The sequence below is a fragment of the Oryzias latipes genome, chromosome 19 (assembly GCF_053564925.1).
Source record: "Oryzias latipes strain Hd-rR chromosome 19, Olatipes_Hd-rR_3.1".
Taxonomy (NCBI): Eukaryota; Metazoa; Chordata; class Actinopteri; order Beloniformes; family Adrianichthyidae; genus Oryzias; species Oryzias latipes.
Window position 1 is genome coordinate 6,630,191 of NC_136255.1, and position 24,019 is coordinate 6,654,209.

General features: G+C 38.6%; 1 protein-coding gene across 12 annotated transcripts in view; it reads right to left on the reverse strand.

The window, feature by feature from the left end:
• Nucleotides 1-24,019, reverse strand: part of LOC101158144 (rho GTPase-activating protein 44) — a 76,958-nt gene that overhangs the window by 33,565 nt on the left and 19,374 nt on the right. For 9 of the 12 annotated variants that reach the window (XR_013651673.1, XM_011488410.3, XM_078937924.1 and 6 more), the window contains exons 2-6: nt 7,343-7,382; nt 6,656-6,775; nt 2,532-2,608; nt 1,339-1,450; nt 74-150 (exon numbers count right to left, since the gene is read on the reverse strand). Coding sequence is in view for 11 of the 12 variants with exons in the window: in XM_011488410.3 (XP_011486712.1) it covers nt 74-150; nt 1,339-1,450; nt 2,532-2,608; nt 6,656-6,775; nt 7,343-7,382 (426 nt within the window). In the remaining variant the exon portion in view is untranslated. Of the gene's footprint in view, nt 1-73; nt 151-1,338; nt 1,451-2,531; nt 2,609-6,655; nt 6,776-7,342; nt 7,383-19,905; nt 20,001-24,019 lie in introns of those variants that run through there. The other 3 variants (XM_078937926.1, XM_078937929.1, XM_078937930.1) reach the window with 3 other exon arrangements.

Here is a 24,019-nt window from a genome sequence, read left to right on the forward strand (position 1 = left end):
TCAGGACCTGCTCCAGTCAAAGAGGATGGAGTTTCTCACATCCCAACAAAGTCCTGCTTTGTGACACACTCACCGTGTGCGTGCAGAGTCCATGTCCAGGACCAGTTTTGCTAAATGTTTCCTTTGTTTCTGGATGTTTGGGATTTCCACCTGGGAGCACAGAGAAATGTTGAAGCTTTGTCAGAGCAGAAAGCACCTCAGTACCGTTAGACGCTCCACACCGGCGCCTGTAACCGATTTAACCGACTACTTTCATCTAAACAGCAGATTAATCCACATTGTCCCTTCTCCTCAGAGGAATCATCTAAGCGGACCTAAATCATATACTTTTCTCAAGAATTATTTTTGCTTATCTTAGAAAAGTTTTGAAAAAACTTAAAAATTAATTAAAAGTTGAATCTAAAAAGAGCAGGTTATTTGCAAGTCAAAAGACTGTAGCAAACAACCGCAAGAAGTGACTTTAAACCTAAAATACTTTCTTAGACCAATCATTTCTGTATTTTTAAAATAACAATATTCAATTAAAAAAAGTTTATTTTGCCAAAAAAGGTTAAGAAACGTATTGGATCTTAGTAAAGTGGATGTACGGGGTCACTTCCTATAAGTAAAGCTCATTTTTCTCTTATTTTTAATCTATGCAAGGAAGGACAGTGTGCTTTGGGAAATTAAGCACTTAATGTTTCTTTTATCACAGTCCTAACAGATATTTTTCAATGCTTTTATGGAAATATTTAAATAAAGTATTTTACATGAAACCTCTGGTGGGACATGGTGAACAGTCTTTTATTTTGTTTTTGTTGAAGGGGCTTTAAAGTTTTTCTTTTTTTGTCAGATTAACAAATATTGGACATAAAAAATATTTTATATTGATAAATACGTGATGTCCATATAAAGCCTAAAATGATTCTGTTTGTTTTAGCATTTATGTCACTTTCATTTTTAATATTTAATAACATTCAACTATCTTAAAAGAAAACTTTTCAACAGAAAAAGAGATCACTAAGATCAACGTTCCCACAAACTATGCACAGACGTCTTTTCTAATATTGATCATTTGAGTGTAGTTAATGACAAATGAAGACAAGATTTCAACCATTGGACATATAAGATAAACTATTACAATCTTTGGTAATAGATCTTTTTCGGTGAAATGAATAGAAAGATTCTGGATGTAAAATGTGATGTGGAACTTTCAGACTATTTAACCACCATTTAAATCAGTCTCGGTATTAAAATGAGAAGCCAATTAGTACAAAAATAACATTTTAAGTATAGGGTTTTTTAAAACAGCTGTTTAACTGGGTTTACAAATGGATTAAGCAGCAGTGGTCTCCATACCTCTGCCAGTTCACACAGCGGGTCCACCACGTCCCTCTCGATGGTGAGTTCAAACAGGATCAGTTCTTGAGCCAGTCTTTCTTGCGTTTCGCCACACAGCTTCAACATTTTCCTGCAACAGCGTTTTGTCTCAGTTAGCAAATCATTTATGAAGCAACACAAATTAACCTTTACTTAGATCAATTTGACGAATCAAAATATCTTAAAACTTGTCTTTTGTTAAAACAGCGTTTTGTGTACTTTATCTAAAATGATTACTTTATAAGAACGTTTTTTAGTTTAGTTAAATCTATTTTGCATAACAGGTTTGAGATTGAAAAACTGACAATTTCCCCAATAATTTAATTACTCGGAACAAAGCATAAATATAATTATTATGCATTAGATCAAATCAATCACGTTTTGACATTGAAACCTTAAGGGGCTCCCAAATGTTCATTATTCACTAAATAAAGTATTCCATACTTTACTTTTATCTGATTCCATAATCAGATGATAAACCAATAAATAACTGTTTTGTTTAATTGGTCTGGTTATTATAATATATGTTTGACCCGTAAGAACCCATGGTGACGTCATTGTTGCAGAAAATTATCAGAAATGTGTTCAGTGATCCACTTGGTTTGTGGTGTTTTCTACATTCTTTAAATTTTCAGGAAAAATAGTTTTGAAGTTCTTCAGGGTTAAGTTTGCTTTAATAACTGTCATTTTGTGCTATTAGTTTTGACATACTCTTCAATGTCCAGCACAATTCTATAGTATCTTTGGTCATTGTACCATAAACCCCCCCAACACACACACCCCTTAGCCATTAGGGACATGAGACTCCATCCTCTGTCAAATGAACATTCATAAATTCATAAAGCACTTTTGTTTAAAAATATGACATGCTTGCTTTAGAGATATTAAAGACTGAAGGAAAACAGATGAAAAAGTTAAATGATTTTTTTTAGAATCAGTTTGCAAAGTAACATAATACTGAAAAAACTTGCTAAGTGATCTTGGAATGAAACAGGATCAGCAAAAAGTGAGGGAAAAAAATGTTTTTCCCAGTTTCTGATTCACCATTTTGTAGAGATTGAAGTCTCTTCCCACAGTAGAATTTGTTTTTTATTGTTTTCACCATCTGAATAGCAACAGCTTGATTCCCTTCCCATCTTTGCATCAAAGCATCAGTTTGTGTGTGAGCTCACCCCAGTAAAGACTCGTCCCCGACCACAACCGCCCCCTCCACCATACATTGTGCGAGCGTTGTGAGTGGAAGCTTCTTCTGCACAGAAACAAGCAGATAGACTGGATGAATCAGCTTCCACGGTCTGCTGAATGTGTCACTCAGCTCTAAAAACTGTGATTAGAACCTGATATAAACAACGCATTCACACTGTAACAAAAACAGCAGATGACACATTAAAGTCTATGAGAAATGGGGCAAAAATGTTGGTTCCCGTAAACCATCTTCTTTCAAAAACCAACACTGCCTAAATTATTGGTGTTGTTTAGTTGGTGTTACACTAATCATAGATGAATGACAACAGTGCAGATTTTTGTAACCCTCAAGGATTGCTTAAAAATATTGGATTACACAAGGGCAAAAATGCATAAAACTACTATAAAACTACAGCAAACAACACATAACAACACATAAAAACATCAGAGGCTCCAACAAATGTGCAAATCCTTGAAGAAGCACTGATGCTTTATGGGACTAAAACATTTCTTTTACACATAAAATTCATCATCATTGCAAAAAGAAAGGAAAATATACAATATATTTGATAAAAGAAAAAAAAATACACATTTGATATTGATTATTGGTCTTAGCTCAACTAATTAAAAAAACATATTAACCAATTGGATCATAAACCTATCCATCAAATAGTTTCAAGACATCAGTTAAAGCCTTGATGGTAGCAAAGGGACTCTTCATGTAAGAATTCTATATTTTTAAGATAGTAAATTTGTCTAAACTGTTACTCAGTCCATAGGTAGCTTTTTAACCAAGCAAAAATATTCTTTCTACAGCATATATTTTGGATGCTCTTCTTGTTTCTGAGTATCTGTATAATATCAATGTAAGTTTTCCATGTGAAGAGTTTTTTTCTGTCTTGGGTTTCTAGAAATGACAGTCAATTTTCTCTGTTTTGGAGAAATTCAAGTGTAGGCAGCTGTCAACACACCACTTAATACACAACATTATTGAAGTGTTTGTATGCTGGGATCATGAACGACATGTCTTTGGAAAACTTCACAAGATGCCTGTCTGCCTTCATCTCCAAGAACTAAAAAGCTGGAGTAAGAGATGGATGGTTTATTGATAAATTTACAGGTTAAAACAATTTAACAGTTTAGACAAATGTAAATATTAGTTGCATTTTTCTAAAAGAATGTCTGATGAGGCCTTCAGATTTTCAAAATGTTTATTTTATATTTTTCTAAACAATGTTTTGCACTATTTCCTAAAAAAACACTTAAAAAAGGAATTGTCCTTTTTCATAATTTACATTTAAAATACACCTTTAAAAAAAAGGAAAACCTCAGATTTGTTCAATGTTAACTCTTTATTCATTACCATGCTGCCTCCACTTTGCTGTCTGTTCTACTTTTGAACACCACAACAAAAATGTCATAAATGTCAAATGCCAATGTCATATAAATGATGCCTGAGCTACTCTTAAATGTGTTAAACTGTGCTTCGCATTTAGATGTCTACACATTATTGCACACTATAAATTCTTTATAAAACTTACAGAAAAATTCTTGTCCTCTCTAAAATATTAATTATTTTGATTTATGTCAATGCTGGAGTATAAAACCTGCTCTCTTTTCTCCAAATTTTGATTTTATGTACTTAAATTGAAACATTTTTTTGATCAATTTCACATTTTTATCATATGTTTATCTAAGGAAACGCCTTTATTCTTTTTTTAAAACATTTTAACCAATAGGACTGTGATGCAAAATGTAGATAAAACGTGCCACAGAGCAACACTAAAACAGCTGTAGCCACTCCTCCAGCTTGGGGGTTACTGCCCTGAGTGCTCCAATTACCACAGGCACCACTGTCATCTTCACTTTCCAGGCTTTCTCCAGTTCTTCTCTGAGTCCCTGGAATTTCTCCAGTTTCTCATGTTCCTTCTTCCTGATGTTTCCATCACTTGTTACTGCCACATCCACTACAAGGGCTTTCCTCTGTTCTTTATCCAGTACTGTACTATCAGTCTAAATCTGGAAGTCCAACAGGATCTTTGCTCTTTCATTCTGTACCACTTTCGGAGGTGCTCCGAGCTTGTTCCTGAGCTGCCAGGATGAGTGCTTCAGTGCTGTCCTGTAGTCCAGCCCTTTCTAGCCATTGGTAGGACTTCTTGATGTCAGCCACTTCATTTATGGTCCGTTGGTACATCACATGCAGGGGCTTGTCCTCCCATGACTGTATCATCTGCTCTCCATTGTCTGAGACATTCACTGAGCACACTGTCATTTGGGGCCTTGAGCTTGATGTTTTTATGCATCCTGGATATTGGCTTCCATGCTCACTAGCTGGATTTGGGATGGAACCCTCCACGTATGGTGAGGAGCTTTTGTGTCTTAACATCCGTGGTCTGTATCTCTTCCTTGGCCATCTGATTATTCTTGCAGGATATCCAATAATTGGCAGTGAGTAACTGTTTATTGCCCGGGTCTTGTTCCTGCCATTGAGCTGGCTTCTCAGGACTTGCCTTACTCGTTGGAGGTATTTGGCTGTTGCAGCTTTCCTTGTTGCCTGCTGTAGGTTGCCATTTGCCTGTGGAATTCCGAGGTACTTGTAACTGCCCTCAATGTCTGATATTGTTCTTGCTGGGAATGAGACCCCTCCTGTGTGGACTACCTTGCCTCTCTTTGTCACCATCTGACTGCATTTTTCGAGCCCGAATGACATCCTAATGTCAGTACTGTAGATCCTCATGGTGTGGATCAGGGAGTCAATGTCACGCTCGCTCTTAGCATATAGCTTGATGTCATCCATGTAGAGGGGGTGACTGATGTTGGCCCCTTTTCTGAGTCAGTATCCATAGCCAGTCTTGTTGATTATTTGGCTGAGGGGGTTCAGACCTATGCAGAACAGCAGAGAGGACAGAGCATCACCTTGGTATATCCCACATTTGATGGACACTTGTGCAAGTGGCTTCCCATTGGCTTCAAGGGTGGTTTTCCACAGCTTCATTGAGTTTCCTATGAAGGCTCTTAGAGTCCTGTTGATGTTGTACAGCTCCAAGCATTCAGTGATCCACGTGTGTGGCATTGAGTCATAGGCTTTCTTGTAATCAATCCAGGCTGTGCACAGGTTTGTGTGTCGTGACCTGCAGTCTAGAGCAGCTGTTCTATCAAACAGGAGTTGGTGTTTGGCTGGAATCTCTACCAATGCCCTTCTGTGCGTTGCTCTGTGCGTTGCTCACGTTGCTATTGATTCATGTGCCTGTTTATCTTGGTTGCAATGATGCCTTTGATGCCTGACATGAGCTTCCATGTTGTGGAGAGACAGGTTTTTGGCCAGTAATTGGATGGTACTGTCATGGTGCCTCTGGGAGTCCTCCCCCTCCCCTCTCTGCTCTGCTCTCCAGATTGGACCCAGCTGTTGGCACTCACCTCATCACCAGTGTTCCTCATCTTCTTGATGTCCAGTTTTCATATGTTATGGCCCCTTTGTGATTTCCCCTATGTGACAGGTTTGCCTGTTGGGGCCGTAACAACATCATCCATGTCTTCCATGCATTGTATATTTTTTATACAGACACTGCTTTCATGTAGCGTCAAATTTTTTAACAGATTTTTGAACAAATGTCTAGTAGAGAATATGATGCATGAATTGCATTCGATGTGAACGCATCACACTTTTCTCCCAAAGGTGCGACTTATCTGCCAGTGTGACTTGTAGATGATTTTTGTTCTTTATATTGCCTTTTTTTGGCTGCTGAGATTCAAACTGGAGTGACTTATAGTCTGAAAAATACAATATTTGGTACTGGACAATGAGGTCATTGAAGGATTTAAGAGTTCCCCCTTCATATCTCCCAGCAACAAAACAGCCCTTTTCACCCAAAGGCCCCAACAAAAACAAGTAAAGTAAATTCAAATTTAAATCTCAACAACCGGAGATACCAACATTTGCTCAGACATCAAAAAATTGATTGTCAGATTTTGATTATGTCTAATTTGACTCAAAGGCATAATGATTGCACAGGGCCCCCCACACTCTGTTTTTTTAATCAAATGGAAGATTAGCTGAATTACAAAATGGGGACAAAAAAATCACAATCATTGCAGTTTTTATCTTTCTTACCGAAGGTGATCTGACTGATTTCTTCTCTACGTCCACGCCCTGCTGCCCCTGCAGACAGGCGGTCAGCTTCTTGTGTGTGCTATGGGAAACCTGTTTGACCAGCTCCAGACGTTTCTCCACCTGAAGCAGACAGACGAGGGAAAGGTCTGTCTGAAATATGAGAAGTTATACCCACCTGCCCCACATTTTTAAGTTCAATACTAGGATAAAGCAAAACATATATATTGTATGTGGATAAAGTTTAAAAGTCTTTGATTTCAGAATAAAATAAAAATATTGCTGTCTGGTTTTCTGTGAATATATTTAACATAATCCTGGCATGGAAAGTCTTTGTGAACCAAACTAAGGTTAACTGTAAAATTAAGTCTATTATTTCATTAAAAGAACAACTCTGTGGAATTGACGAGGCTGTCACTGAGGGCGTTTTTAATCTGATCAATTACAATGCTGCACTCCCCCGGATCAATCACGGGGGACATTCAGCCTTTTGTCTTGCAAAGAAGTTTAATTTCAGTGCTTATTAAAGATATCCTGAGGGCAGTTCAGACAGGCGTTTAAAAAAGTCATTTTATGCATACTCAATACTTTGCAGCACTAATGATTTTTCCTGTGAGAGGCAGCAAAAATCACATTAAGAGAAGCAGAAACACACACAGGCACACACATTCAGAGAAGTCTCATTAGTACCTGCAGCAGATCTTCACCCAGTACTTCAGTTTTTTCAGCCCTTAAAGAAAGAGGAGAGAAAAAATGGCTGTTAGGGTGACAAAGAAAGATTGCGTAACTAGTTACTGTGGGAACTTGGCAGCACTTTTTTATACTAATCACTGAGTGCGATCACATCATTTTCTAAAATTCTGTGCAAGCAAAAAATAATGCTACAGCTTCCTGGATTTAATCAAATGAAACTATAGATGTGATTTTCAACAAGTTGAAATTATTTGATGTTTTTTTTTCTTTTTTCATGAAAGCCAAAAAAACTTTTTTTTTTGCTTTTTAAATTTACCTGATAATTTTTCCAGATAATTGTGAGGTTTCAGCTATTTTTGGTTTTTCTAATTCATACAACTTACATTGTATCCTGCACCTATATAATTCCGTACTAAGAAAGACTGCATGTATATTTTCATCTGTGCTGTTTTTCTTAATTATTTGCATTATTTGCACTGTCCACGGAGCGGACCTGGCGTACATTTCACTACTGGTTGTATTTGCTAAATACAACTTTGTATGTGACAAATAAAAATTCTTGATTCTTGATTCTTCTTGATTCTTGATTAAAAAAAAAAAATTCTTTTAACCATCCATTTGGTTTTTGTGGGTAAACCAAACTCCTCTCAATATGCTGGTCTCACTTCAGGCATCCTTTTAAGTGAGAAGAATCCAATGGCATCGCATATTATGCCTCCAGTGAATGGCTGTTTGTTGTCCAAACCATGCTTAATCATGCCCTCTCAGGTGGAGGATTATTGGTTTTTCTTTTGCCCACAATTGTTTGGTTCCTTTAACAAAGCATGTATGAGTCCAAACATCTTTGTACAAAGACTGAGCGGTTAAAGCAACTCTGACTACAGCAACAGCAGACACTTTGATCTCCATCCCATAAAGGCTACAACAGAAGGGGCTATAAGGAACCAGATGTGATTAATAAAACACAAGAAATGCTCCAGAGTGAAGTGAACCATGCAGCATTTCTGATCATTACAGACCCACTCCAATGGAAATGGTGTTGGTGTTGTTTTAACATGTTTTTATGGCATTTTTCTTAGGATGGAGGAAAATAAATAGAAAATTAAGCTTAAAATTTCATTTCTGACAACTGTATTTTCACAACCATTGGGTGCACTGATTTATGGGGCGCAGTTTCAGGTATGGGTACTTTTTCTGTATTTAACACATAAATAAGGCGCACCAGGGTTTAAGGCACGGGCACGTTAACACATACCGGTAAAACATGCATGCTAGTGTGTGTTTAAAGAAAAGGCAGCAGGAGCAAAGCTGAGTTGGTTGTGATTTATTTTTTAAGTCATCAATCAGCATCTAAAAATCCATTAAACCCCTCATCTTCTGTATTTGAAATGAACAGCTGGGCTAAATTTCTATCAAACACTCCAGGTACCCTTTCAGAATTCTCAGTCCGTCTGGTTTCTGTGCGGCTCCTTATGAATGATGCCGGCTTTTGCGAAAGCTCGGAGAACAGTGGAAGCAAGTTTAACCCAAGCATTTAGAATCCATTCACAAACTGTGGCCTACCTCCCCCCGCTTCCTCCCAGTCTTATTAAAACGGTGTTCGCCATTCGACAACATGACTCACCGGAATGTCAAAAAGCGGCACCTCGTCCATGTTGTTGATGTGGCTGGGCTGGTTGTGTTTGTCGGCAATCTTTTCACTGCAGTAGGAGCGGAAGATGGACAGATTTTCGTTGTAATCCGCTGGAAGTTGCTGCGCCACCGTAGTCTTTGCCCAGATGTAAAGATGGCAGCGTTTGATAAAACAAAAGCACCAAGCTGGCCTCCTTGAAAATGGTCAATTTTCATTTCCTCTGCAAGCGTTACTGTCTTCAGTCAAATGGTGACTGTAGAGACGCTTCTCCCAGCTGTTCTCTGATCATTAATCCATTGCTCGAGTTGGTCTTCCAACTCGGGCCTCGCCTTGTTTCCACGGAAACTCCGCTGCGTCTTCTTGACTGGCGGAGTTCATTTTCCAGCTTCTTCCACTTGCGGACAAGGGATTTATTAACCTTGAATTCTCTCGCAGCTGCTCGAATCCCATATTCCTCTGCGTAGCTGATACCTTGCAGTTAAAGCGTTTCTCTTTGCATTTTCAGGGTTGCCAAAACGATGTTGTTCTGCATTATGCACGTACGGGGGGTGTCTTCTTTCACATCTTCACTTCCCTCCTTACCGTTCTCATGCTGTCCTCTCCTACGTCCTCTTTAAGTCACACAACAACACATTAGGCGCACCACTCCATAGGGCGCACCGTACATTTTGGAGAAAATTTGCAACTTTTAAGTGCGCCTTATGGTCGAGAAAATACGCTTTTCTTTTTCAACTCATTGTGGCTCAGGAGCAGACGAAAAAAGACAATTTGATAAAACTTGTAGTAGAATCTACAATGTCTAGCCACAAACTCTGCTCCATTCTGATGCATCCACTTGCAGTCAAATAGATCCATGTATGTCTTTGTTTTCATCGTCTGAGCTGGCATCTGGCTCAAAACTGTATTGCTGGATAGCTCTTGTTGCTCGCCATTTTTGTTGCACCGCTGATGTCAGGTTGGGGTGTGAGGCACTGTAAGCTAACGGAAGAGCACATAAACAGGTAGATGATGGGTAGGGGACGGGCTAACTCGCGCTCACAAGTCAGAGGCAAATTTCTGATGTACTCCTGCCGCTCTGCAGAAACTATGTCCCGGAAAACAACAAAGGTTTTTTTTTTAAATTTTGGCTGAAAACTGCTTAATCATGATCAAAAGGCCACTGGGAATGATTTATAATAGATTAAAACATGTTTGAATTGGGAGTTTAAACAACATAACAGTAGAATTTGTAGCAGAAATGACAAAAATTAGATTCAGTAAGAGCAGCTCCTTCAGAGCCTGGAAGCAGGTTTTGGGAGTCATCTGCCAAACTGTTTCCCCGTTAAAATCCATCAAAAAATAGTCTGTTGGAATAAAAATTTCAAAACTTGTCTTAAATAAAATATTTGACCACTCTTACATTTGTCTTCCTGCCTTAGTTACGATTTGAGTAAACCACTAAGGAGCGCAGCACTAAGTAATTGCTAAAATCATTTGGTGTGCACATGTCAGCGGTGTAAGAGCCAGGCCATTATAAGCCAGAGCAGTGGTTATGCAAATGCAAAGAAGAATTTTTCACAAAATAATCAGTCTATTTCAGTTACATAACACTTTTTAAATAAACATTTACAACGTAAAGTGCTTTGCATGCCTCAAGTGCGGTGCAACTCAAACACACACAAATAAACAGGGAGAACTATAGAGAAAAGAGAAACAATGTGAATTCCATGTAATGAATTAAAGATTGTGACATCTGCTGCTGTTTATTCGTATCAGCATGGATATCAACTTTTTAAAATTATTTTTAAAAGCTTTACAGTTGTTAATTAATTCAGTGTCGGAAGCAGAACTTTCAAACTCATCCTATTTGTTATACTAAAAACTCATCATGTGCTGTTCTCATTAAATGTACGAGGTTTATTTCTGGTAGTTTTGCGCCTACTGTTGAGCGTCAAAGAGGTGTGGTCACTTGACTGACAGGTGACCCTTGAATCTAAGGTGTACAACAGCCTTAGCAGGAAACAACTGACAAATCGCTTTCCCTACCTATGTGGTGTTGTCATTTCCTTCCAAAATGACAACACTAGTCATAAAATAGGCCAATACCCTAACCATTTAAAAATCTGCATCTATATTTACTAAAATATTAAAGGTTTTGGCTAAAAACTGCAACAAAAGAGATCCTTGATATCATCTCTGTCCTTTCTCAATTTGAAGCCTCAAAACTAATCAGATCTTCCTCACCCGACTTCTTTAACAGCATTGTTCACACATCCAATGATGGTATCCTGCCTCAAACTGATGTTGTTGTACTTCAGTCTAATTGAAAATGCCTCTGAAGGCGATCCGCTGAGGCTGAAGGAACTTACAGAGCTGTGCTGTCTCTGCGCGAGGATCTAGTCCTGCTGATTTGCAGCTTTCTCCTCCACATGCCCCCCACTAAACAGGTAGTAAAGCACCTCTTTTTCAGGCAGGAGTAAGTCAGAGGGGCAAGAAAAAACAAAGACTCAATGAGAGGTGGAGAAAAACACAACCAAATGAATGAGGGAGGGAGGGTCAGTTCACTGAAGAATGAGACCTGATAATCTAGTCCTTTTTGTTACCCCTCTCAGAATGTTGAACCGCAAAAAATGCTCTGGTCAATATGGTTTCAACAGCATACCTGAACCAAAGAAAAGGAAAGGGGGGCCAAGAGCAAAGACTTGACTCTTTTGGTACCTGTGGCTTCCATAAACAATCACCTACGTTTAACTCACTTTTTATTTCCAAACTTTAGAACCAGAGCCTGGTTCTAAAATAGTTGGGAATTTTTATTAGAAAATATTTTACAAGCACACAAGTCTATGAACACGACAAATGGGCACACACCCATTTTTACTTTCAGGTTTGGAATGATAAATATGTATGCTAACATAAACAGGACAAACTCCTCTCAGCAGCTTTGGGTGAAGGATTCACCCACCGCATAAAGATTCTGGGTATTTCACCCTGACAATTTAAACCTGCAGAACCACTTGAGAAGTATACAGGATGTCTTCATTGTCATGTGCCATGCTACCAGCAGGAGGCAAGATTTGATAAAACTGCAGTTTTCTCAAATGCTGTAGTGCCTGATAAAAACATTATGGGTGCATATTATTTATTAACTGTATATTAAAGCTAAAGATAGAACTGCAGGGAAACTGAGTCAGGAAGGCCCTCTCCTACAAAAACTTTTTGGTGCTCATGCATGAACACCTATTTGACTTTTTTGCAGATGCAACATCTCTAAAAACATTGACATTAGGACAGAGACACTGGTTTCTGTTTTCTGTTTACAATGAAATGCCATTTTTGGGCGACAGTATTCCCAGCTGCATTAGCCTTTTTTGGAGTATTTTCCCACTTTCTGCTTAAGGTTGAACTTCCCTGTAAAAACAAGACAGCTGCCAACATTGTTTGTTTCAGTGACTCCAGTGATGAGGAGAGAAGGTTGGGTGTTGCTATTTGGAAGAATTTAGTGTTATTGCTTAGTGACATTGGACACAACTGAGAGAAAAAGGCAAAAAATATGTAGTTTTAATTTTATGAACGCTTAAGTAATTGGAAAATGCTCAGTAAGTTGATACATGGTTTGCTGAGATAAAAAATGACACAGATAGCCATAGCAGGCTTTGTAATTAAGGATCCCTTATCTGACCTGCTCTCGCTGCAGCTTTTACAATTTTTTGGCACATCAAGGCACTACACTATGCAGAATTGAAGCCTCAGCAAAGCAGCCGCAAGTCTGCTGCAGCATCAGCGTCTGACGTCCCGTCAGGGATTCCCACAGGCTCAGAGAGACCAAAGCCAAGCAACATAAGGGTGAGAAGGACTCCAGACACAGAGAGAGGATTCTTTCATTTTTGGATCATTTATTAACACAACTTTCTCTTTTCTACTCTGGACTTCACATAGAAGACCAGAGTAATATTTGTGATAATTTTACAAATATTAGTATTATAACTTATTTAGTCTAATGTTCATATTTGATTTAATAAGCTGTAGAAACTACTTTATGTCCAGTCTGAAGTTTAACTATGGCTCAGATGCTCACAAAACCTGTTTTACATTGAAGTCCCATTCATCTTTTGATTTATTTTCAAAGATGATTTTGTCGTTTTTAGCCTAAATCGAAACACCTGTGTCGTTTTCTAGGACATAGTTTCCGCAGTAAAAACTATGCATCAGAAATCTGCCTCTGAGTTTAGGGCAGGACTGTTGCCGTGGAGTAAGCTCAGTCCCGTCCCATCATCCATCTGTTCACGTGCTCTTCTGCAAGCTTACAGCCCCTCACGCCTCCAACGTAACATTACTGGTGCAACAAAAATTGTGAGCTATCCAGCTGTACAGTTTTGAGCCAGATGCCTGCTCAGATGAAAAAAAAAAGATGTTCATAGTTCTACTGGTCTGCAAGTGGATCCATCAGAGGCTACATTCACACTGCAGAGCTTAGTACTCAATTGTGATTTTTTGAAAAAAATCAGATTTTTTCCAATTACTTGTGAACTTTTGTGATCTCCTGTGTGAACGTGAAATGGCGCAGAAGAGTACTCAATGGTGAACGACGTCACTCGTTGTTTGTGGAAGTTACTAACGTTAACAATCGATGTCAACAACATTGTTGTCAACAGCAGAGCTCTCTTTGCTGTATTACATTTGTTTTCACAAAGGAGCCAGCACAACTACAATCTTCTCATTTTAAGAGGGCATTGGAGCCAGGATCATCTGTACCCACTGTTGTGGAATGGGGATGTGAACGTGCTGGGGCCACGCGCGTGTGTGTAGGAGAGAGGAGAGAGCACGTGCAGCGCAGTAGGGAATGAGAGGGGCAGTGGGTGCGCATTCATGTTGTGTGTTATGGAGGAAGGAGAATGCTATTAAAAGAAGGCTTCCCCCAGAATAAATGCTATTGACTCTTTATTAACCCGCTCTGGAGAATCTGAGGGTCCGAACGGGGAAGTGAACCCCGAAGAAGGACCCGCCTTCGGTCCCCCGCGTCTCTGACCAAGTTTGGAAAGGGGGAAAAAAGCCATCGCGGGAAAGGTTCAACACCACGCTCGGCCATTTTGCTGGAAAATTTTTCAAAAACCGCCCAGTTGCGATAAGTTTGGCCTGAATAGAGCTGTCACCCCAAATATTAATCAAATCGGTGACCTCGCTTCCCTTCCACTGACTGGTCTCAGCAGCATCGTCCGCCATGGTTGATGTTTATGTTCTCGTTCCCGCCTACTTCAACGCAGAATTATGACGTTTGTAGCGTATCGATGACGTACGGGTCGGAAACATGTGGCCTGGCCGTTCAGACGGAGGTCGCATTTCAAAAGATCGGATACGTATGGGATTCAGGACCAGAAACCCAAGTGACCTGGGTCGCATTTGAAAAGATCGGATCTGTGTCGTTCAGACTGTCATGAAAAGATCAGATACAGGTCGCATAGGGGCAAAAAAAATCAGAATTGGGTCGTTTCAGCCTGCAGTGTGAATGTAGCCAGAATGGAGCACAGCAGGGAGCTTGTAGCCTGCCAGTTTTATTTTCTATCACAACTACAAGCTTTTTTAAATGGCATTTTTTCACCTGCTCCTGATTACCCCTTGTGCTATCTTAGATGACCCCACCCTTGCATTGACGTGTTCTCCCTACCATAACAAAGGTGGATAAAGGTGGAAAGATTTCATGTAATCCATGGACACCAGTGAAGATCACAAATCATTGAAGAAAAAAGGTTCAGAGCACTGTCTAGTGGGTCTAGATGACCCAACTACCAACGGTAAAGTGCCTAGGATAGCACAAGGGTTACCAATGATTTGAATACTCAGAAAAACAATTTTAAGATTTTTTTTTATATTTCTCCTCTATCATCAGAAAATGCCACATAAACATGTTGAAAAAAAACACCAAAAGACAATTTTCATTGGATTAGGTTTTTAAACTATTAATAAAAAAAAAGTTAATTTTAATATGCACTATAACTGAGAAGATTTTCTCTTTGTCAAAATAAAAGCTAGATTTTTTAAAGACTAAAGGGTCGGGTGCATTCCATTGGAAATTAAAAGAAGTATTTGTGCGTAGTTTTGTTTGTCTTCATCACTCTCTACCTTCCTTTATTCTCCTGAACGCTTTCCATTCTATTGTATTTCTAAAAGAGAACTACTGTCATAAGATGATGGGTGGAGGAGTGCACAGTGTTAGTTACTTGCTGTACAGTTGTTTGAATTACACCAACATTCAGTCTGCTTCGACACCATGCATAACGAAATGTGCTAAAATAGTAACTGCATTTGAAACATTTCCACATTCCAGATCATTTTCTACAAACGTTTTCATTGGTTTTGATTTTAAGGCATTGTACTTCTTGGCCAAATAATTGTTAGTCATTTTCTGAAAGTTTTATGAGTCATCTTTGCTTCTGGAAAAAACACACTCCCTTCAAATGAACCAGCTCCACCACAAAGGTTATCACCATTTCTAAACATACAAAGGGGAGAAAAAGCCCCATAATCAGGAAATAGTCAGAGAACCTTTATTAAGTATAGGGATTCATATTACCTGAGAAGATTTCTCAGGTTTCTCAGGGTAGGACCTCATAGCACATGTTCTGTGTGGTAGTTCAGCTCTCAGCAGGTTGTTCACTGACCTCAGGTAGCACTCTACAATTATTACCCATATTTTACGGACATTGCATTTATCTACAGCAAGCTAAACATGCTGTGTGCACAGTCATTTGAATTTTATTTATGTAGGCTCATTCATTAGTGCCCTGTCTGCATTGTACAGCTTGTGTAAATGTAAAAGCGTGAAAAAATGGTATATGTTGAGATACAAATGGTTCAAGGACAAAAAAGACCCACAGGAAATGCTATCCAGGTGAAGTCAGATTACCCATGCTTCTCTCTGCTTATAACCAGGGTGGGGGTTTAAGTCGGTTGCCATGGCAGCAGGTGTTGCAGTGACAGAACGGGTTCTGACATGGAGAAGGCATCTCAAGACGAATAAAGGCATCGCGAAAAGTGATGGCACTCCTCTAAGGAGTTGACGTTTGTCACAACAGCAGAACTGGCTCAGATGAGATCGCTATCTTTGTCAGTGTCGCACAAACCCAAACACACACATGAGCTCACAGCTTCTTTTGCCTTCAAGGTCACCTGCTCTACCCTGACTGTGGAGGGCTGGAGGCCAAACGTAAGCCTTTAAACAAAACGCTGGTGCACTGACATATCAGGAAAAGGAGAAATCGTAAGGATTTGTGGATGAAAACACATGTGAAAGAGGTTCTGATAAACACATGAGACAACTATTACTGCTTGATATCTTTGGCACAAAACTACTACACTAAAAAAAACATGAAGTCATTTCACAATGCCAACACTGAGAGTACCTTATTTCCTAAACATGTTAATTGTAATGAAGCACCACTCTGTCATAATCTGTTTTCTAAGCATTCCCAGAAGAGGTCTTTTAATTATGATTTTGCTGGCAAAATAAAACAAATATTTTCTGGGACATAGTTTCTGCAGAGCAGCAGTAGTTCATTAGAAATTCACCTCGTTCACCTTGTGGGCGTGACCACTGGTGCAGTGTAAGCCTGCCCAAACGTCCCATCTTTTTGTTTACATGTTCTCCACCTAGTTTACAGCCCCCCAGACCCCCAACCCAATATTATGGGTGCAACAAAAATGGTGAGTAATATTAAAGCTTTCCAGCCGAACAGTTTTGAGCCAGATGTGAGCTCGGAAGAGGAAAACGAAGGCGCACATGGATCTTTTTGTCTGCAAGCGGCTGCATCAGATTTTTCTATTTTCCAGGAACAAATATAACCGTTTTCGAATGGCATTTTTTGTCTGCTCCTTATTCAAACCAATTTGAATATATACATACTCAGAAATTTCTTTATTTTTATCATCCGGCACCAGAAAAACATCAAAAACACATTTTCATCAGAGCGGTTCTTTAAATCAGATGGCTCACATTCTTTTAATCACGATATATTTTATTATTTGGTTTTTGTCTAATAACTATAAATTAAGACACTGAAGATCAGGTGTGGTTATTTTTCACATACTTAATGAAATATAATAATAATAATAATATATAACATGAAATTTCCCCATTGTGGGATTAATAAAGTCATCTATCTATCTAATGTATAAATTGCTACGAATTTTAATCTAAACAATTCTAAAAACATTATTACAACCTCAAAGCCTTCTAATAAATGTATGAAGGCATGTCATAAAGAACAGGAGTACCTCATAAATGCTATTTACATGTTATTCAAGTCTAGGTATCGTTTTTTCTAGACACGAAACAAACATATTATGTCACAAAATAAACCAAAATCCAAAATGACAACAATCCACCTTGATTCTAAGGGCTGTGTTGCATTCACACACTGCACAACACAGCAGAAGGTGACAACAATAACAGCTCTTCTATCAATGTGATGCTTGCAGCCATATGTTTGGAGCATTCAGCCTTTCCCCGCTGAACACAATGAAACAGTGTGGCTCATTCTAGAGTTACCCAGAGTGCACCAGTCCTGTTGGCCCTTTCAATTGACAAGGCAATAAAACATCCAAATAGTCTGGAAAAATAAAAATCAATGTCCGGATTTATAACACATTTTGTTCAATATACTGTACGTGAATTTACTTTTTGAACCTTTGGAGGAAAAAAAGGAATATATTTAAAGAAATACTTAAAGTATGATTAGGTATTTCTATGATCAAATTAGTTTGGCAAAATTGATGAGAAAAATTATTTGTAGTTCAAACTTCTGAAAATCATTTCTTTGTTTAACGAAGCAAGCATGAGAATTGTTTTAAAACTCACAGACTAATTATGTCTGCAAGGCTTTCCTTTGAAGCTGATCATACTAAATCAAGATAGTTGCCTGGGTAAAAAGAAATATTCCTATTTATAAGGAATAATTATTTTAATAACTATGTTTTTATTTTTAGATGAGATGACACACTGATAGAAAAGCAGAACTCAGTAGAATTCCATCATGAAAAAGTGAAGAGAATTGTCTGCCCCTCTTCTCTTCTGAGTTTTGAAGGACTTGGAAACAGTGACACAAATGTAAAAGTACTGAAGCAACCATGCAGTGTAATGAAACTTTAATGCTTTAGGCTTAAATGGTATAAATATTTCAGGCCAGCTGAAATTATAACTCAGAGTATTGTTAGGACTGAGCAGAGTGAGTTCTTTGAAGGTAAATCATCAGAAAATTGGAATTTAAGTATCTCAGCACACAGTAAGTGCAACAGCATGACTGAATAGGCATGTATAGGCAAATATACACAAGCCAGGCTAATGTATGAATTTACTTCTGTCTTCCATATGCCAGTTTGTACATATTAGTGCAACTGAAAACTATACTGCTAAGACTGTTTAAGATATGTTGTTGTTTTTGTAACTTTTCCTTGGACATTCTTAAGCTACCGACACACCGGATGTGTAATGCACGTTGAAGAAAGTGCTAAACGTGGGTTCTTGAATGCACATTCAGCCTGTAGTGTTCACAGTGGACAGGTAGAGATGGGCTTCTTTATCTTTTTATTTCTCTACTGTTTATTAGTGTATGTCTGCCATCTACAGCCGGAAGAGGCTTGTAATGTTGAAGCGGTGCAATTCTTGTTAATCTTGTTTTAGGCTTTTTCTTTCACAGCTCTGTACTGATATATGAAAGAGTTTGTGTCATATAATTCTGACTGGGAACAACCGCAATTATTACATTTTCCTCCATGATCGAATTTCAAATTATTGGTACTCCTGTGAATCAAAAGAGACGCTATCCATACATCACATCGAAATCAAAATCCCTGATTGGTTAAAGTTTGACTGAGATTAACTTTCAACATGCATATGATGGATGCACTTTTTGTAGAGCCCAAAGTTGTTTTAATATTAAGTTAAGTTGTCTTAATATTGTGCGTAGCTACGTGTTGAATGCAAAAGTTTTGAACGCAGAAGCCAAAAATATGATTTTTCATTGGAAGTGGCCGCTTGAACGTGCATTTTCAAGAGCAATGTGAACGTAGCTTTAGCCTTTCAGCCTGCAGCTGTGGCTCAATGAAAAAATAATATTTGAAGTCAAAATTTTCAGGGATTTTTTTTAAATGAGCAAATGAAAATCTACTAAATGATCATTTTAGGTTGATATTACATTTTGGCAAATCTCTAGAAGTTTCCCAATAAAAAAATAAACATCTGGTGAAGTGGCTGCTCTCCATTCAGCTATAGTCATGCTTTGTTAATCCCCACCCAATGCTCTCCTCTCAGCTGGAACTGGATCTTAGCCATTTATGAGCTGTAGAAGATTTGTGTAGAAAGTCTACTCTTGGGCTACTCAGTCATTCTTGTTTATTTATTTATTTCTCTCCAACTCAATTTATAATGTCCCCCTCCCTCATTACCCACCTGCAGAAATATGCTGTTAATGTCTCTAACTCTCAACCTTCCAAGCTCAGGATATCTAAGGAAACAGCTTTCTGGCAGCGTAACGGAGGACAGCCTGTTGCACTCGTCTGTGCAGCGGCACAGATTGAGCAGAAGAGCCCCTGTCCTCATCAAGATCAACACTTGCAGCGAATGACTAATAAGTGTGAGAAAAGGAATGGAGATGAGAGAGAAAAGCAGCTTCACTTCCAAAGATAGAAAAATGTATAAAGGGCAGGGAGTTCATCCAAAACAAAAGCAGGCATTGTGTCTGTGCTGGTGGAGCTGCCAGATAACAGCAGCAGGTGACATGCAGCATGTAACAATAAGCTGAAGAAGGTGGCGGTGTTTCTGCTCATCTTACAGACGGCTGACAACAACGATGATCTGTTCAGAGCCTAACTCCACACTCTAAAATCTTTAGACAATCTGGCTTGGCTGTCCCCTCCACAAAAACAAGGCTGTGCTGTCGCCCTGGATACCACTGACCTCACTCATCCGATTGGTAATGCAGCCAGGACATGGCTGCTCACATCAGCCGCGGCCTTTGTCCTCACACATTTCTTGGAGCAGAAATCCTCCTCAGACTGATTCAAAACCAGTTTCATGCATGAAAGCTGCCATTAACAGCATGACATCACTTCCTGCCACTGGCGTTTCTCACTAACCAAGCCAAAGCTTGCAAGTGAGCAATGTGCATGCAGGCGGTTGTTTTGCAGCTTGCTTTTTTGAAACTTTTGATAGTTATGATCAGATATTCAATGTTTTGGCTGAAAATCGTTTACAAGTGGATGCATCAGAATGGAGAAGAGCAAGGAGCTTGTGGCCTGCTGGCTGAATGTCAAAGGCTTTTTCAAACAGTATTTTTTTGTCGCTCCTGATTTACAACGATTTGAACAATGAAATAATCAGAAAAGTTATTTTATGCCTAGTTTTCTCAGCCTCTTCCATCATCAGAAAAATGTCACAAGAACATTTTAAAGACATAATTTTTTATTAGAGTGGGTCTTTAAAGAGTAACAAAGAAATATTTTATAAAAAAAAAAATACTAATTTTCAGTTCTTTACCCGATTAACGTCAAACAAACCATTGTTCCTCTATGCATAGCATAGGTATAAAGAAAGTATTTGTTGGTGTTTTATTCATTTTAACCCATTAATGCATGGATCTATTTCCAGTTAAACAAAAAAATTCTTCAGTGTTTTTTACGTTCAAGTGCTGCAAAATTAGGTGGAGTCCTGCATGGAATGGTGTGTTTCAAATTAGAGACATACGATGCTGGGTTGGTAAGACAAGGGCCCAAATGGCTCTTTTAATGCTTTGAGTGGGTGACCACTGGTCCGTCCGTCCGTCCATCCGTACATACATACATACATCTATCCATCCTGCTCTATCCCTTTCGGGGGAACACGGTTACCCCTGGTCTAATCCATCTAAATGGTATAAAGCTTTTCTACTTCCTTAGCTACTGTCATAGTTTTATGAAAAAAAAAACAACCTCAAACATGTTAAAAACAGTTGTCATGTTTGATTGAGCAGTTAGATCCAATTTGTTGTCTCTAAATCTCATAATATTTAGGTGCAACATGTTAGCATCTTCTGGCCAAAATAATATTGTATTTTTTTCTTGTTTTGTTTATAGATTTGCTATCTTTACTTTTTTTCCTTCTTACGTGCTTTGCAGAATGCTAGTCATGACAAATACATAATGTTCATTGATCTAAATCATACAGTGAGTTTGCCCACCGGGTTCATTCATTACTGCTTTGTAACTATATTCGTTAAGAAATATTATTGCAAAATAAATCTTCACAGTTTTCTATGATTTCGAAATTACATGAGAAAAATGAATTATTCTGTCTAATTTGATGTTAAACTCAAACATTTCATGTTTTTAATGTAACACTAAAAACACAACTGGTTGTCCCTGCAGTTTTTTTTTTTTTATTATTACAGTGGAATAAAATTATTCTTTAAGAACCCATGGTGACATCAGTGTAACAGAAAAATATCAGAAATGTGATTAGTCACCACTTGGTTTGTGGTGTAAAACTTTTAATTTTTCCGGAAAATGTGTCTGGGTTCTTATTGTTTAAATTCAAAGTTATGATCCTCATGTCATATTTAATTTTATTCAAAAATGTAGCAAGATATGTTTAATAAAACTAATTCAGTGTTGTGTTTTTTTTCCAGTCTTTTGCAAAGTTGAAATGTGTGGTTCATTAAGATGCACATGCTTGTACGGTATGTTTAGCATGCAGCCTCTGATGATGTGTCCTTGTGTGCATCTGGGTAACCACTGCCCTGGGAAATCTTCCGCTCTCACGAAACAGAGAATATCTGTCAGCAGCTCCTAAAGACACATTATATACACAGAGGTGCAGTCACACCCATGCATGCAGCTGGGACTCCACTTCAGGCGATTCAACAGATTTATGGAAACGTGCGGCTGGATCCTGTTAATAAATATGAAGAAATCCAAGGAACAAATTGGTCTTTGGGTCTGTTTTATCTAAAGGCTTATTTCTGGGCATGGAAGATAGCAAGAAACAGCTGGTCATTTTCTTGACCCTTTTTCTTCTGTTTCAAGAGACTCTGGCTGATGAAATACTGGAAGGAGTCATTTCCCTAAAGATGAACGCCTTGCCCCAGGCTCCTGTGAGCTCCTTTGGGCTTCCCTGGACCATATAGCCGCACAGACACAGAACTGGTATAAAGCATGACCATTAAAACGAGGGAGAGGAATATTTATGGTTCTCCCTGCGAGGTGTCCCTGCCTTCATGTCCCACATTCTGTTACGGTGAAATATTTATCTCTGTTATCGGCACCAATCTGGATAGAAGCCATAAACAGCAGGCCTCATGTCTGCTGGCAAACAATGGGAGTGTGTCATGTTCCTTTGGATTATTTTCTCATTTTCAGGAAGCATGCATTGTTTTGCTTCAATACACATCTAATAAATGAACCAGGAAAGGTCAGCAAGCCCAGAGGAACACAGCAGACATGACAGCAAAAAAAAAGTGAGAAAATGAAGTGTCTTTGGCTCTAAACCAGACATAATCCCTCGTTCAGCGCGCTTTATTGACTCCATGGGCAGAATCGTTTTCAAATGTCATCTGGGATTTCATTTGGCATCTTGTGGCTCTTCAGTTGAGCATCAGATGCCTTTAGAGGAGAGTCCCTCAGGCAGAGCATCCCTCAAACACAAACGCTCTCTTTGTCCTCGCTGAAACAACACAGAAAAACGTGAGACATAAAAACTACCGCTGCTCTGCAGGTCGGCACATATGCTGAGTTGACAGGAGGAGGCATGAAAAAATTACAGGGAGGAACACTTTGAAGATGAGCTCAGCAGAGCCGGTCAGCTTCACTGCATGCTGCAGAGAAAGCACCTGCCATGTTATTAGGGAACATATGCTGCTCCTCTCAGCTACAAGTCTTTCAGGGAGCATCACTACAGGATGACTTGACAACAAGTGTTTAAAACAGGAGCAAGCGCATTGCTGTTGCAGGTACACTCTTTAATCTGCATTATAAACCTATAAACCATGTTTTTAAAAATCCCTATGCAAACTTTTTTATCATTACGTTTGAAAACTCTTGTAATTTAGCTGAGATTATAGACTTTGAGACTTGGAGATTGTTTTCTGTTCTTAGTCTGCAGGATTCCAAGAATTTCCTAAACCAGGGTAAGGCTGGACTGCAGTGAGGCTGGACTTGGTGACCCTGAAATATTTCTTTAGTTACATAACTATAAACTCTAGACTGCTGGAAGTCATTTTAGTAAACAACTTTCCTCTGTCTGTCTGCTTTCTTTCAGATACTGACTTGTATTTATTTTGACTGAAAGCAAAAGTTTCAGTCATTTTATTTTTGTTTGTCTCTCCCTGTCCTCTTGACAATTCAATTCAATTCAATTTATGTATATAGCCCAAAATCACAACAACAGTTGTCTCAATGGGCTTCGTACCGGTAATTGTAAAGTAAACATAAAAAAAGGATCATGAATACATACGTAGAATTCAATAGGAAAATACTAAACTGAACTAACTAAACAGACTAAACAGAACTGGCCATCCCTGCCCTTAGACCCTCCTTCGCGGTAAGGAAAAACTCCTTGGAATTCTAATCCAATTAGGACACCCTAATTAGCTCCGTACTTTATTTTTTTAACAACAATGACATCATCCATATACCGAAGTAAACACCTAATAAATGTGAACATTTTACAAAAACTATATGTGAATCTGCTGTGTTCTGAGGAGGAAAACCTGGATGATTTTGAAAAAATAAATTTAAATACGTTTTTCAAATGTAAAATGATTCAAACACAATTCATTGTGGTCTATATTCACCAATCTAGAGAGAATTAATGCAGATTATGCCATGGTCCGGATGACTACTCGATTCTGATTGGCTGCTGGGTGTACATTAAAAAGTGATAAACCACAGGATAACCACACGGTAAAAAAAGAAGTTCCGGTCACCTAGCTTAAATGTTTTGTATCACTGCGCCGGCTTCTTTAAAACAACCTTTTGCTTCATCATTTGGAAAAAAACAAGCGGTAAGAGCCTAACTTTCTCTCTGAACTGACGCTTTA